Consider the following 15,041-nt stretch of genomic DNA (forward strand, 5'->3'; position numbering starts at 1 on the left):
CCTACTAAAAAGAAGGTGACTTGTGCAAATAATTCTTCTTATTCAGTGTGTGGAGTGAGGGACATCATCCTTACATCCACTGATGGCACAAATTTCAGAATTTCAGATGTTCTCTAGGTGCTAGGTATAAAGAAGAATTTACTTTCCATGTCCTCTCTCAATAGAGGAGGATTTCAAGTTATATTCGATGATGCTAAGTGTGCAATCAGAGACAGAGAATGACTATGCTTTGATGTTGTCTGGCACTTTGTATCGGGGTCTTTTTCAGCTTGATATATATGAGAAAAGATCCGATCTTGCACTTTCAGTGAGCACTCCCACTGCTGTGATGCAGAATGCGGAGTTATGGCATGCCAGGTATGGGCACATGAGCTTTGGTAGCTCAATGACACTTCAAAAGCATGCTATGGTTGATGCATTGCCTCCTCTAGAGTCACCTCCTCCTCATGCATGTGAGGGTTGCATCCTTGGCAAGATGCATAGATTTCCTTTTAAGAAAGATGGTGCAGTGAGAGCTACACAAAATTACAGCTCATACACAGTGATGTCTACCGTCCCATGAGGACACCTACTTTTCGTGGTTCTCTCTATTATGTTACATTCATAGATGACTTCACCAATTACACTTGGGTCTATAGTCTTAAGGCAAAATCAGAAGTGTTTATACATGTCAAACACTTCGTGGCTATGGTTGAGAATGAGACAGGACTCAAGGTGCAGACACTTCGCACAGATAGAGGGGGGGAGTATATGTCTCATGAGTTTGAGGCATTTTTGAAGGAGAAAGGCATCACGCATCAGCTTACAGTGAGGCTTACACCTCAGCAAAATGGTAAAGTTGAGCGCAAGAATCGCACTCTTATGGAAATGGTGGTGGATAGATACACGCTTACCAGTAAAAAGTTGCCTCAAAGGTTTTTGGCTCGAAGGCCTCATGTGTGCAAACTAAAGGCTTTGAAGACAATCACTCCCTATGAGGCATGTCATGGGAGAAAGCCTTCACTCGATCACTTCAGAGTTTTTGGTTGTCTTGCATATGCCCACGTGCCTGTGGAGTTTCGGAATAAGTTGTCTGATAAGGCACTTAAATGCATTTTTGTTGGATACAGTGCACAAAGCAAAGGCTATCGTCTCCACAATCCTGCCTCTCTTAAGATTTTTGTGAGTAGAGATATTATATTTTCAGAAAATTCAGCACATACACATGCTGAATTTACAATTCCCGCTTCTTCGGATGATGTTTTTGAGGGGATGCTTCCTATAGCATTTGGTTCCTCACCTGAGGCTCATGCTGAAAATCAGAATTTACAGCAACCTCCTCCTTATCCACATGCCCCGAACAGGGTGATTTTGTACCTCTGCAGGGTGTGGATGAAGTTGTCAGGCAAGAAATTCAAAAGATACACGCAGCCAAAACAGTCCCGAATCGGTTGCTACAGACTCTCAGGAAGAGTAGGCTTGAGGCCCCATTGCCTGGCAGGACTTGTAGTGCCATAGGGCACGCAGGGGGGGCTCTTTCAGTTGAGATAGCTTATGCAAGTACTCTTCTTAATGAAGAAGAACCTGACTCTTTTGAAGAAGCAAAGGATAGCGTACATTGGATGCATGCCATGCACAATGAATTGCCATCCATTAAGAAAATTCAGACTTTGGGAGGTTATGGATTTGCCACCAAGCAAGCATGCCATTGGTACCAAGTGGGTTTTCAAGGTGAAAAGATAAGCTAGATGGGTCCACTGACAGGTACAAGACAAGGCTGATTGCCAAATGCTATGCACAAAAGAAGGGCATAGATTATGAGGAGACTTTTGCTCCTACATCCTGGATGACCCCCCCACCATAGCGTAAGTTATTGCCATGGCTGCAAATTTTGTTTGGAGTGTCCATCAGTTGGACATAAAAACAGCTTTCCTTAATGGGGACCTGCAGGAAGAGGTTTATGTCAAACAACCTCTTGGATTTGAACTTTCTGGCAATGCACTTTAGGTTTGCAAGGTAAACAAAGCTTCATATGGGCTGAAACAAGCCTCACGTGCATGGTATGCCAAGATTTATGCATTCCTGGCAAGCAAGGGGTTACATAATAGTCCCACAGAAAGCACCCTCTACATCAAGAACGATGGGGGGGATATTTTGGTCATCATTCTTTACGTAGATGACATGCTGCTCACAGGGTCAAATGAGAAAATAATTGCAGATTTCAAAGCTGAGTTCAAAGCTCAATTTGACATACAGATTTAGGCATATTAAATTTTTATTTGGGGATCCAGCTTATACAAGACAAGCGTGGCATCGTTATGTCTCAATCCAAGTATGTGCAAAAGCTCTTGGATAGGTTCAACATGCATGATTGTAAGCCTATAGCCACTCCCATGGAGCCAGGGCTGAAGCTTACTATGTATGATGCAGGTGAATCAATGGATGTCACACTTTACAGCCAGGCTGTTGGATGCCTCATCTATTTGTGCAATACACGACCCGATATTCAGTATGCAGTATCTCAATTGAGTAGATATATGCATAGCCCAAAGACAACACATGGGCAGGCTGTAAAACGCATCTTCCGTTATTTGCAAGGCACAAAGTCTTTTGGCTTGATGTTTCCCAGGAGGGATGACTTGCAGATGCTTGCTTACAGTGATTCAAATTGGGCTCGAGATTATGATACCAAGCAGTCCACTTGTGGTAATTGTTTCTTTTTTGGCAAAGCTTGCATTTCTTGGCTGAGCAAGAAGCAATCTACAATGGCTACTTCCTCATGTGAAGCTGAGTATAGGGAAGCTTTCACAGTGACAGTTGAATGTATTTGGCTGCGACGTTTGTTAGCTGATCTTCGTCTCTTATTGGAGGGTCCTTCTCCAATTCTCACTAATAGTCAGAGTGCTATAGCAGTGGCAAAGAATCTTGTATTTCATGCTCGCACGAAGCACATTGAGATTCATTATCATTATGTCAAAGAGAAGTTGCATGTAGGGGAGATCAGTATGATCTATGTGTCAACACATGACAATGTTGCAAACATCTTCACCAAAGCACTTCCACATGAGAAGTTTGAGACATTTCGCAATGCCCTAAACTTATCTCCTTTTGGTGATTGATCACTACCTTGTACACCACATTGGCACTACAAGGGGGTGTTAGAATTATTATCATATTCTAGGCAATGGCCAATGTATTGTAATAAGTAGGTTAGGGGCACTTTTCCCTCATTGAGGTTTTTCCCCCTAACCATAGCACAATCCCTAACTACGGTTACACAATTCCATAGGGAACACATTAAACATCCCCATGACACCATGGTTTCTGATTTCAAGAGTACTTGATAGTCAAGCTAAACCCAACATCCAGACAACCAAGTCAAAACATAAGTTACAACGGCTTCCTCATCACGATCCTTAATTCATATTGTTTGGAAAGGCTTTCAATTGAGCTTGGTGCACATTTTGTACTTTTGAAACAAGATTAGAACAAGGTGACTCGCATACAGAGCATTGGACATGACATACAGATGCCCCCACACACAATCCTTTCAACTTGTTTTGCTTTTAAATCTTTTTAATAGACCAACTCTTTAAGTTCTGTCAGATTATACATTATTAGCTCATGTATAACAAACTGACTGCAAAGGACATTCAATACAAATTGGCTGCTTACCAACCCTAATAACGTCCCTCCAGTGAGTCCCCCAAAAAGTGAACCTTTACTCGAACTCCTTGTATCTACACGCATTATCAACAAAAAGGCACATTGTAAGTCCACTAAGAAAATTGGATTACTCATGAAACTGCTAGGCAGCATGACTTGTCCTTATTAAAATATTTGAATGGAACAGTAGCTTGCCAACAACATCCTTTGTTCTTCTTGTGAAAGTCATGGAAACAACGTGAGCCCATACAAAATAACATTTAAACAAAACAACAGTAGTTCTAGGGCAATAAAAGCAAGGGGGTGAGGAGCAACAAACCCTCGTCATCTTTGACCTGATGATGAAGGCCCAAACGATGTAGATGCTTGATGATTAGTTGGGGCAACAGGCACGTGAACTGCTCAGTGTGGATAGCACATGGCCATAAGGCTACCCTTCCCATGGCTTTCCCAAAGCACAGATCTGTGCTTGGATATTTAGCGGCAATTATCTATTTGGATGTGAGTGAGAAGCTCCGCAATGTTACTCATTGGCCTTTCCATCAGTGTTCTAGCAAGTTGGGAGTATCGGCCTCAACGTTGATATACTAGACCCTCAAGGCAAATTTGGAGCCAGCAATGCCTTAGGCATGCTATAACATAGATTTGGACTGCTACTCCAACCCCCCTCTTAAATCCACTTGTTTAGAAGTTGTCAACGTGCTTCCAAGCATCAAAAGGCCATGTTCCCTACCCCCCATTTTCTCCATGAGTTGGACCATTGTGAACTACAATGTGCACGAATTTCATGAAAGTGCAAGAGGACGCCTACAACACATGATCCTTACGAAAGACTTTGAAATTATCCTAATTTTCCAAACACGTATGTTCTCCTTGTCAGATATTCATAAAGTTTGGGCATCTTCTTCCAAGAAGAAGCCTCGACATCTAATCCTTGGCTAGTCTCTTCTCTTCTGAGGATGGCAACGGTGCATGTGATGTCACTCTCTATTAGCAGGCAGTTGGTCGTTTGATTTATTTATGCCATACTAGGCTCGATCTTCAGTATGCTGTCTTACAATTGAGCAGATATATGCACAACCCCTCTAGGACCGTTGACAAGCCGTGAAGCGGGTCTTCAGGTACCAGCATTTGGGCCTCCTTTATGAGGATGATTCTTCACTTGTTATGCATGGATTCACTGATCGTGATTGGGCTGGTTGTTCGAACACCCGTGTGTCACATAGTGGCAACAATTTCATGCTTGGTACTTCATGCATCTCTTGGTTCAGCAAGAAGCACACTACAGTTGCTACTTCTAGCTGTGAAGCTGAGTACAGAGCAACTTTTACAGCTACAGTGGAGCGTGTTTGGCTCCGGAAGTTACTTGCAGATCTTCATGCATGCCAGACTACTCCTACCTTCATCTTCACTGATAGTCAGAGTGCTTTGGCTTTTGCACGCCATGCTCACACAAAGCATATTGAGGTCCACTATCACTATATCAAAGAGAAATTATCAACAGGTGATATTCAATTGTCTTATGTTCCCCCTGACAACAACTTGGTAGATCTTTTTGCGAAGGCTCTTCCTCGACCTATGTTTGAAGCTTTCCGGCAAGCTTTAAACTTAGTACCTTTTGTGACTTGATATGTTGTACGCTGTACAGTCATAGGTTGCTATATCCCTACAGGATGAACATGTGCAACCGAGTTAGGTTAGTTGGTACAGTTAGTACATGGACCACTTAGGCAGTGTTGCAAGAAACGTTTCTAGAATTTGACAGCCGTTTAGTCTATAAACACCTATAAATTTGTATTTTTACATAAATATTATATAAATATATATTATATAAACACAGTGCACACATATCTCAAATACACACATACATAGTGGGCACTCTGAAAATTCAAGAGACAACATTGAACAGGCTAACAGCCCAAACAATTAGATAAATCATCATATAAACTTGCAAGTTGCAAGCCATGTCGCATGCTAGCAGCTAGCAGCTAAATTACAAATCTTGAATCTAGAATCTGAAATCATCTCAAGGCTCACCTATTTTGGACTGATGGCTAGCATACTTTGTCCGCACTGGATCCATCCGCTCACAAGCACACGATCCATCCACTCACAAGTACTGGATCCATCCGCTCACAAGCACGTGATCATTCCATTTAGTAGGCTTCTTCCACAAGAGATGGAGCATATGTGCGACAGTGTGGATTGGCCTATGAAACCAATCCCATCTGTTCCTCCAAATCGCTAATATATCATCTTTTCTGAAAAATTGGTGTTTACCAAAAGAAATCAAAATAGAACTTAGAGCTAAGAGATTAGAGGAATCATGAGTCATGACTTAGAAGTTAAATTAAGGACAAGCTACAAGACTTGTATTTTTAGTATTTACCTCCTCTGCTCGAGGATACGGCGATCCTCCGTGGCTTTTCGAAGCTTCAACATGAACTCATAAAGCAGGCCCGTAGTACAACCCTCGTGGTCGAATTGTCGAACCACAAAGTACAAGGGCTCTATGGACATCTGAATGGAAAGGGCTTTTTGCCAAAACTGATTGTCGAAGACAATCCCCTGTACATTCTGTCCAACGAATGATGACCAGTTCACATTGGTTGGACTGGAATGATTCGAGATTGCCTACTGGACAAAATGTTTTGGTCTTAACCAGCCTATGAAAATAAACCCCTTGACAAAAGTGATGCCCTTAAAAGAAACAAAATAGGAATGACAAGGTTCCTATAAAGCCAATGGAGACTAAAAAATTGTAACACACACACACACAAAAGATGGTATGTGTGTGTGATACGAAGGGTGAATGATTTAGACAAGTCTTTGTCTTATTGACAATGGCTTGAGATATATTAAAGATCTTGACCTTGGTTTTACCAAGGTTGACCTTCAAATCATGCGACTCATAAAAGGACTGTTGTGATAAGGGCCACCACATTAAAGCATCCTTTTGTAGATGCAGTCTGGCAAGAGCAAGCTTCTCATGGTCGGTCTTATCTTGATGAGCAAAATATAGCTCAAAATGGCGAATCCAATTGAGAATTTTATCAGCCTCTCTTGCTCCATCATACTTTGGGAACTCTATTCTCTCTCAGGATTGGAATTTAGCTCTCTTTGAGGGGGTACTTAAATCGTCATCCCCAAAATTCAGCACTCGCTTAGTCCCTAATTTTTTCATAATGGACTATTCAATCATACGACTAAGCTGAGAAACCAACTTATCAACGGGAGACTCCTCTCTCCCTCTTGCACTTGGATTATAATCCATGTGTACGGGAATTTGAGTTAAAGGCGTAAACTTAGCGCCTTGCTCTTGGATGAACTCGTTTCTCCCTTCATTTCTGAAGGAAAACTCCCTATCAAGAGATTCTTAAAGGAGAGATGAAGGTAATTCTATACGTGGGTTATCATACTCCATATGTGTGTAACTCTCATCTACATTATCCTCTTCAGGAGGAGGTGATGGTGTTCTCTCCCTATGTCCTTCTGGTAGTGGAGGAAAAAGGACAAGTTCATTATTAAATATCCCTCCTCCTTCCATTCTTTCCTTTTAATAATACAGAAGAAAATGACTTGCTGTAATTTCAGAAAAGGGGTTTATTTTACAGCAAAAGTCAAGTGTTGTAAAGTTGGTGGTACTTATCCGACTCCTACTTCGCTTGTGTCGAAAAACTACTTCATTTGACCTCTTCTTCCTTCTCTTTTAGCCTTTCTTCCTTGTTTTTATGCTGTAAACTGGTATACTCCGTTATAGGGGGTACTTGATGGATGGATCATCCCCTTAAAATCTTGTTCCAATCCGACTTTCCGTTGGGGAGAACGGGGGGGGTTCTCTTTTTCCCACGGTTTAAGGGTTTTAAGGGTCTATTCGCACGGGGGGAGGGAGTCACCCCGTTAGGACAGCCCGTTCCCCATCCAAAGACCCAAAAAATCAGACAAAGCCCTTACCTCAGAGCCTCAAAATTTCAGAAATTGCCTCCAGCCAGAAATGCGGATTTGAAAGGCGACCCTACTGCTTGCAGCCTTCTCCGACCCGGTTCCCGCGCCGACCAATACGTTGTCGTGCACAGTAATCTGCAAAGCCCCCATCCAGTATCCCGCACCTTCCCTTTCACATGCCCCTCCGCTCGTGCACAGCCTTTGCACGTGTCGCTCCACTCTCCTCTTGCCTTCCACGCAGCCTTCCCTGCGTGCCTCTCTTCCGCGCAGCCTTCTCGTGCCCTCGCACCCTTTGCCCTGTGCACTCTCTTGCTATCCCGGTGGTGGATTGTTGATGCTCTGATACCAAATGTGAAGAACCAACTTTCTCAATAACGCAAATGTGTGCAATACATGCAGAATTTGAATGCTGATTGGCCCTCCAATGGGGAAGAGCGCCCTCGTGAGAGTACTTGTTTCTTTTTTTTTTGGACCTACATGCAAGGTGTGAGAGAGATGGCGGATGAATGCAAGGTCAATGAAAAATGCTGCAAATGCTGCGTGAGATTCACAATGAAAGGGTGATACCCTTTCATTAATGTCCCTTGAGATCACTCAAGTTCCATCTTCCCATTTACACCTACCCTTAGCCTATGACCCATGCATCTACCATTCAATGCACCTTAATGCACCCTTCCCTTCCTATTGCCCCTAGGACCTAGACACGTGTGTGCACATATTTATTAATAGAATAAGTATCACATGTGCCGTCTGAAGCAATGGCTCCAGCTCGACTAGTCCTATCTACTCAAATGATCCACCGCCATAACAAATCGGTCGATGTCCATCATAAATACATATACATGTTACACCATTGGCGTATAATATATAATAATGTTTTAATGTCTACTAATCACAGATTAGTGATTTCTCTTGTCATGACATTTAAGAGCCAGACTACCAGTAAAGAATTTTCAAGAGAGAATTGAATATCTACTAAGCACCAAGAAAATATAGCCAAAGCGTGTCTTGGAGGGTCTCACAAGCTCCCACTTGCACTCCCTTCTAAATAGGGCCAGGACATGTGGCTTACGAGTGATGTAAGTCACTAATTGCATCACTTTTTCGACCACAACAGATACCCAAGGCAGCTTTCCAATATCCTCCATCATCAAGTCGAGGGAGTGTGAAGCACAAGGAGTCCATACAATCTTGGGATACTTCTCCTCAAGGAGACTTCTCATTCTCATGCAGTTGGAGCCATTGTCGGTGATGACTTGCACCACATTGTCTTCACCAAACTCCTTGATGGCTGCCTCAATGTGACCCCATATCCACTCTCCGGTGATGTGCAGCCCGGCATGTGAAGCATCAACCACCCTCAAGAAGATACTGCCCACACAACAAGTGACCAAAATATTAATCATGTGTCTCCTCTTGGTGTCACTCCATCCGTTGGAGACCATGGTGCATCCATACCGACTCTAGGCTTCCTTGAGTCCCTCGATGTCTTTCTGAATGAGTCCCACCTGCTTCTTCAAACGTGTGGTGCAGAGAGTCCTAGAACTAGTAGGTGTAAGGGATGATGCTCGTGCTCTACCAACAGCTACAAGTGCATGGTAAAACTTCTTGTAGGCAGGAGTCCGTGCAATATGGAAGGGAATATTGCAAGCATAGAAAACATGCTCCTCTGTAATTTCAGCTTCTTGCTTCAAGCATGGTGCCCAAGCAGCCTGTATAGGAGTAACTCTCGGAGTGGCAACTGATGGACCACGTGTCCTCTTGGCAGGAGGTCGTGGAGAAGCTGATGGCATAGTGGACAGCCCAGCTGACACAGATGTTGATGGAGTGATGCCATGTAGAGGTTAAGTAGACATTCCATGTGCTTGTGATGTCGACGTAGATGGACCTCTCTCCTACTATGAGAGAGACATACCCGAACCCTCCACATCCCCGGCATCTGACTGGGATGATGTGGCAGTTGCCTCAAGGCCCAACTTCTGCTGCTCAATCGACACCTTCGCTTGAAGAATCTGATCTGTGACCATGGGATGGAGGAGGTGTCGAATCTCTGCAAATTTGGTAGAGGTACCTCCATATGCCAAGAAGATCCCCTCTGGAATGGCATGGCACGGACCTTTGCCCTGGCCTCCCTCCCATAAGAAATGCGCTTGAACTCGAGGAGCAGATCTGTCAATGTGTCACCACAAAACTTGCACACTGACCTCCTTGTGCCAAATGTGCCATATCTCTTAATAAAAATGGTATCTTGCCACACATCCCGCCTTGTGCTTGCAGCGGCACATTTCGAGGCCATGGGATAGAGAGGAGAGAGGAGAGAGGTTGGAACTTGGAGAGGATAGAGGAGAGGTTGGAGAGGAGAGACGTTGTAGAGACAAGTAGAGATTGGAGAGGATAGGAGATAAAGGAGAGGCTAGGTTAGCAAGGGGCTTAGCAAGGGAGAGGTATAGTGTACAAAGGAGAGAGATTGGAGAGGCATAGTGTAGAGAGATATAGTGTAGAGAGGAGAGAGGTTGGAGAGGTATAGTGTGAAGAAGAGAGAGGTTGGAGAGGATCGAGAAGAGGCTAGGATAGAGGAGAAGTTGGAAAGGTATAGTTTAGAAATAGAGGTATAGGCTAGGATAGCAAGGGGCTTAGCAAGGGAGGGTAGAGTAGGGAGCTAGGAGGCAAGCGTAGAGCAGCAGCAGCAAAACCCGAGATGATTTCATGCAAAAACCCGTAAAAACGTCCCATCGTGTCGTTTTATGCGCTAGAAGTTTCGCCCTAACATGCCGCATTTTGCACATTTCTGCTAGAAATGTTTTGACGCTTTTCGGTGCCCCGAAATGCGTTTTTTGGTCACACTTAGGACACTTATTCCAATTAGGGCACTTTGCCCTGGGGTTTTGTTATATTCGCTCTCTCTTGAGCCTCCACTCAGTTTTGCAACAATTCATTATAGCAGCTCGTTTTTGTCTTCATTCCCTCAGTTCTTGAGCTTCCATTGCTTGCCCTAGCCTACAGCCTTTAGGTCACCTAGGACAGTTTCATGGCCAAGAGCAAGTCTAGCCAAAGGAAAGTAGCAAAAGAATGTTGGAAAGGTCGCCTCCCCATTTGCAAGCCCCCATATGAGGAGAGCATGGGGGGGGGTGAACCTGGGTCCTGAGGGATGGCCACATGGGCAGCAAGATGGCTGCCATATGGGCAAGAATCAAAGAGAGAGAAGACGCCTGCATGACGGGCCAAGTGGAGAGGGTAGTGGGCAGGGTCATAGCCTGCTAACAAGCCCTGAACGGCAACACATGGCGGGTGACATCAACGAAGGTACGGCTGCAGTACAGCAGCAGTACAGATCAGTACGGCGTTGCACGCGTGGCTGGAGAGAGCCTGGCAGAGGGCAGAACCAGCAGGACAGAAGGAGCAGAGGTGGAGGCTATGGTGGGCCAGCCACCTGGCCATAGATGCGCCCAAGGGTAGGGCCCAATGGGGGCTGCCCTTGGGGCCAGGCAGCAGCCCAAAAGAGCCCAACAAAAGCCCTTATATAGGGCAGTAAAGTCGGCCCAGGAGGGGCCAGAAAAGTCGGTCAGGGGGAGGAAGAAAACCGACCAGCAGTCAGCCATTAGAGGCTGCTGGGTCGGTAGGTTTTCCCAGCCCCTTGGGGCCTATAAAAGCAGAGGCCCTTGGCCTCATTCTACATTTTCTGGAGGAGCCTTCCACAAGCAGTTTGGAGCAGTGGAGCAGCTGTCTTGGGGCCTACATTCAGGAGGACCAAGAGGACATGTGTGCTGCAGACAAAGCTTGACAGGGGCTGCCTACCTAGGCTGACACGCAGGGCAGCAAGGTTGAGAAGATCATTCTGGACAGAAAGTCTACAAACGCTTGAGGCGGAGCACGCGGGCTCGAGTCTAGAGATAGCCGGCAGATAGGAGAAGGACCTTGTGGTAAGATCAGAGGACCACACCATTGGTGGGACTCTGGATCCATCTCTTTTGTATTGTGTCCATAGCTTTGGACGGAAATATATTATTTTTGGTTTCTCTATCTGGCTGGTTCATTGTCTATTGTTGATGAGTCTGCACATCTATTCTATGCACATTAAGTTAAGAAGTTTGTGATTCCACACCCCACACCACACTGTGTGAGCTCCTAGGCACTTCTATCAGTCTTCCACTGTGCGTACCCTCTATTGGGTCATTTCTAACAAAGAAAATGAATCCTTGGGACTCAATAGACGGTGAGGGCAGAAAAAGAAAATAAGAAAATACTTTTACTATAACAAACGAGAGCACCTTGCGAGGGATTGCAGGAAGAAGATAGATCAAGGAAAGGCGGAGGACCAATGGAACTCAACAGAATCAGATAACACAACAAATGTGGTAGTTTGATCAACTTCTCTTAGCGGTTGCTCCCAACATCCAAGTTTGCAGGCCTATCAGTGACGGTGTTCATGCAAGACATTGTGGACTAAGTGGTAAGTTTTCAGGGTATGCAATGTCAATTTACTTTACTCGAGACTGTAGCAGTTTGCTTTGGAGTGACTGTCTCTATGGGAGTTCTCAGTTGCAAGGAGAATAGACGTGTAAACCTTCCATATGGACAAAGTGGGAGTTCTAATGTTAGAGGAATTTGGCGCATGCTATTTGCCACAAAGGTTGATGCTTCAACTTTGAGGGGATTTGGAACAATGACTACTACCAGTGATCGGGAGACTTCACCATGGTTACCAAAGTTGCATAATGCAGGAGGTACCAATTGGTGAACCAGTTGAAACCTTTCAGGTGGAGATCGGGATCCAGAGAACCAAAGGAGCATGCGTATACCCGCTGCAGATCAAGTAACGTTTCTTGGATCAGTTAACAGATGATGTCAGTTCATAGATGGGGTTAAAACAGAGCTAGGAGGCTTGGTGCTTTGCAGGATTCAGAATGTTCCCAACTCAGGAGGGGGACAACTCTCTGGATGTGTGTTGGACTAAAAGCTGACATGTTCATGATCAAGATCGGCAGCGCCAGAGGTGGATGGCACTGCATAAATGGAACCTGCATTTCAGGATGGCTTGCATCTGCTCAGTGTTCTCTTGCTGACGCAACTCCTGTCCACACCACCACTAGGATTGCAGTGACCAAGGAGACCTTTTGGTCTAGCTAGAGGGGCTCTTATAGCAGCTCCCTTGACTCCCACAGCTTTTTGGATTTCCCTCTCCCCAGAGGACAAGCAGCGGGTGAAGATTGCAGTTCAGTCTTTGCAGGACAGAGCATTGGTGGACGCACAGTAGCCTTCACGGCCACGAGGAGCCAGGTTCAAGATTGGATCCACGTGAGCTTGTGCTAGAGCATGATCACATCCAGGAGGTCACCATCTATCGGAGAGGGGTCTTTCTTCTCCAAAATAAGGTTGCAGATGCCTTGTCTAGAATGTGGCCTTGCACTATATCAAGCTGCATCCACTAAATACAAAGATTAGGTACATGGCATTCAAGAGGCGTACATGCAGAATTTGAGAGTGACATCCATATTTTCAGACTTGCAAGACCCATCATGCCGCAGTCATCCGAAATTTAATTTGCATAATGGCCTTTTAGTTGGTTCAGAAACACAAGATAAAGTGTTCTACTCCGATAGCAGGACATATGGTATCAGTTGGAGCTGGGACCCACCTCTAGAATCCATGTTGTGTTCATCTACTCCCTCCCTAACCTACTTAAAATTATTATCCTCCTCCTCCCGCCCCCCCCTCTCTCTCTCTCTCTCTCTCTCTCTCTCTCTCTCTCGCTATTCTATCCCTTTTCCCCTCTGGTGAAGCCCTTACCTACATCATATTTCATAAATTAAAACTCTTGTCTAGATACAGACCCTTTCCAAATCCCAGTAAACATATTCCAGAGATGGATGATGACCATGTTCTTCTTGTACCAAAGAGGATCCTAGATGCATGTCACCGAAAGATACACAGCCACATTCTTACCGAGTCCCTGGCAGCTTTGGGAAATTCCGATGCCACATGGCAGACCAATGAAGATGTGCAAATGTACCCTGATCTTCTACAAAGGAATGAATGCGAATGTATTCAACATTGGTCCTCTAACGCAATACTTGCTTGCCATATCGGCACTGCAGAAATAAAGACCTGATTCAGGGATAATACTTATGCGGTCTCTATGTCATGGGTTGCGAGTATGGCGGTAGGCATAAGATCAAGTACAAGACAGCTAAGTTCCAATCAAGGCTTTGCTTTGCTTAAATCACCTTGTTGCAATGTAGTCGCTCCTGCTTGACTTCTGATCTTATTCTTTAAAGCGAAGAAGGATAAAATCCAGAAACTAACGAGAGAATCTACTCATGCGCAACCCGATTCCAAGTGAGATTTTTCCCACGATTCTCATAAGCTAACGCAAATTTCAAGTGGGCCAATGTCATAGCATAGAAAGCAACCATAGAGCATATTTTAACCAGAGCCTGCCAGAAATTACATTTAGCAAATATCGATAACTGTCCGTAAGATAGTGCATTCGAACGTGCGGGAGAAATCTAAAAAATCTTCCAATCGCATAGAGAATAAATTTTGCTTACGCAGGCCACGCTTTCCGCATTGGAATGTAAGAGGAAAGCAAATAATTATCTCACAGGCCAAAAGTCCTCCTCCAAGGAGTAGACCTCCATAAACAGCTGCCGCAGTGGGTGCGAGTTCCGAAAGCCCAGCTGCAGAGCAGACGAGTCGGCGAATTTTCTTAGGTTGGTTGCCGAGTCTACAGGCTTGCCTCGCTCCGTGCAGTTGGTGACCTAAGATGCGATTGTTAAACTTGAGCCGTGTGAGTTCAAAACAGACTATACTGGCACGAGAATTGGAAAGCATCGTAAGAAGCGGAGGCTGGGCCGAAACTGGGAGCAAAGACATGGTATGGTGTGAGGCAACTGAGCGTCGTGTTGTTGGGCTCGTCAACCTGGCCGAAGGATATTCTGTCACAGCAACAACGTGCACCCACAGTGTGGTTAGCAGCACAAAGTTTGAAATATATCTATTCATTTGAGTGTATCTACTCGAAGTTCGTTCCGATTTTGCTATTTGTTGCTTCCATAAGTTGTCTAGTGTGGACCGGAGTTGAAGGCAGAATTCTTGGACTATGTGTTCGAGCGTCTCAAGTAGGAATTTTGTGTTTGTTCTTGGGGATTCGTAAATGATAATCGTTGCGATTCGTCCCAACTCCCAGGAGGCAAATATGGTTAGCAAGCATGTTGTACATTTCCACTTTCTTGATAAGGCTTAGGAATGCCAAGCCCCTCTTGTATTGTGATGCAATGGAAACTCGGTAGTGCAAGCTGCTCCGATGGTCTTCTGCACATTTCTTAAAGGCAAACTATCAACGCACTAAGCGCGCTTTTGTTACTAGGGAAGTCATCTGTGTTATAGTGGAGTGTTATTGTGTTAAATGTCGGCATGCTTTGCTTGTCTTTGCTAAAGTCAATTTGGTGGAG

At 44.7% G+C, this 15,041-nt stretch overlaps 1 protein-coding gene across 1 annotated transcript in view; it reads right to left on the reverse strand.

Annotated features, from left to right (window-relative positions):
* The window catches only part of LOC147889898 (Transmembrane proteins 14C), a 57,802-nt gene extending 43,090 nt beyond the window's left edge, over positions 1-14,712 (reverse strand). Inside the window, exons 1-2 of the mRNA XM_087390988.1 lie at positions 14,193-14,712; positions 3,655-3,719 (exon numbers count right to left, since the gene is read on the reverse strand). Of these exons, the coding sequence (XP_087247114.1) occupies positions 3,655-3,719; positions 14,193-14,592 (465 nt within the window). The 5' untranslated portion in view covers positions 14,593-14,712. The remainder of the gene's footprint in view (positions 1-3,654; positions 3,720-14,192) is intronic.
* Between the last annotated feature and the right edge of the window lie 329 nt (positions 14,713-15,041).

The sequence above is a fragment of the Dipteris shenzhenensis genome, chromosome 19 (assembly GCF_047967505.1).
Source record: "Dipteris shenzhenensis isolate YYH24624 ecotype China chromosome 19, Dip_SZ_1.0, whole genome shotgun sequence".
NCBI classification, from domain to species: domain Eukaryota; kingdom Viridiplantae; phylum Streptophyta; class Polypodiopsida; order Gleicheniales; family Dipteridaceae; genus Dipteris; species Dipteris shenzhenensis.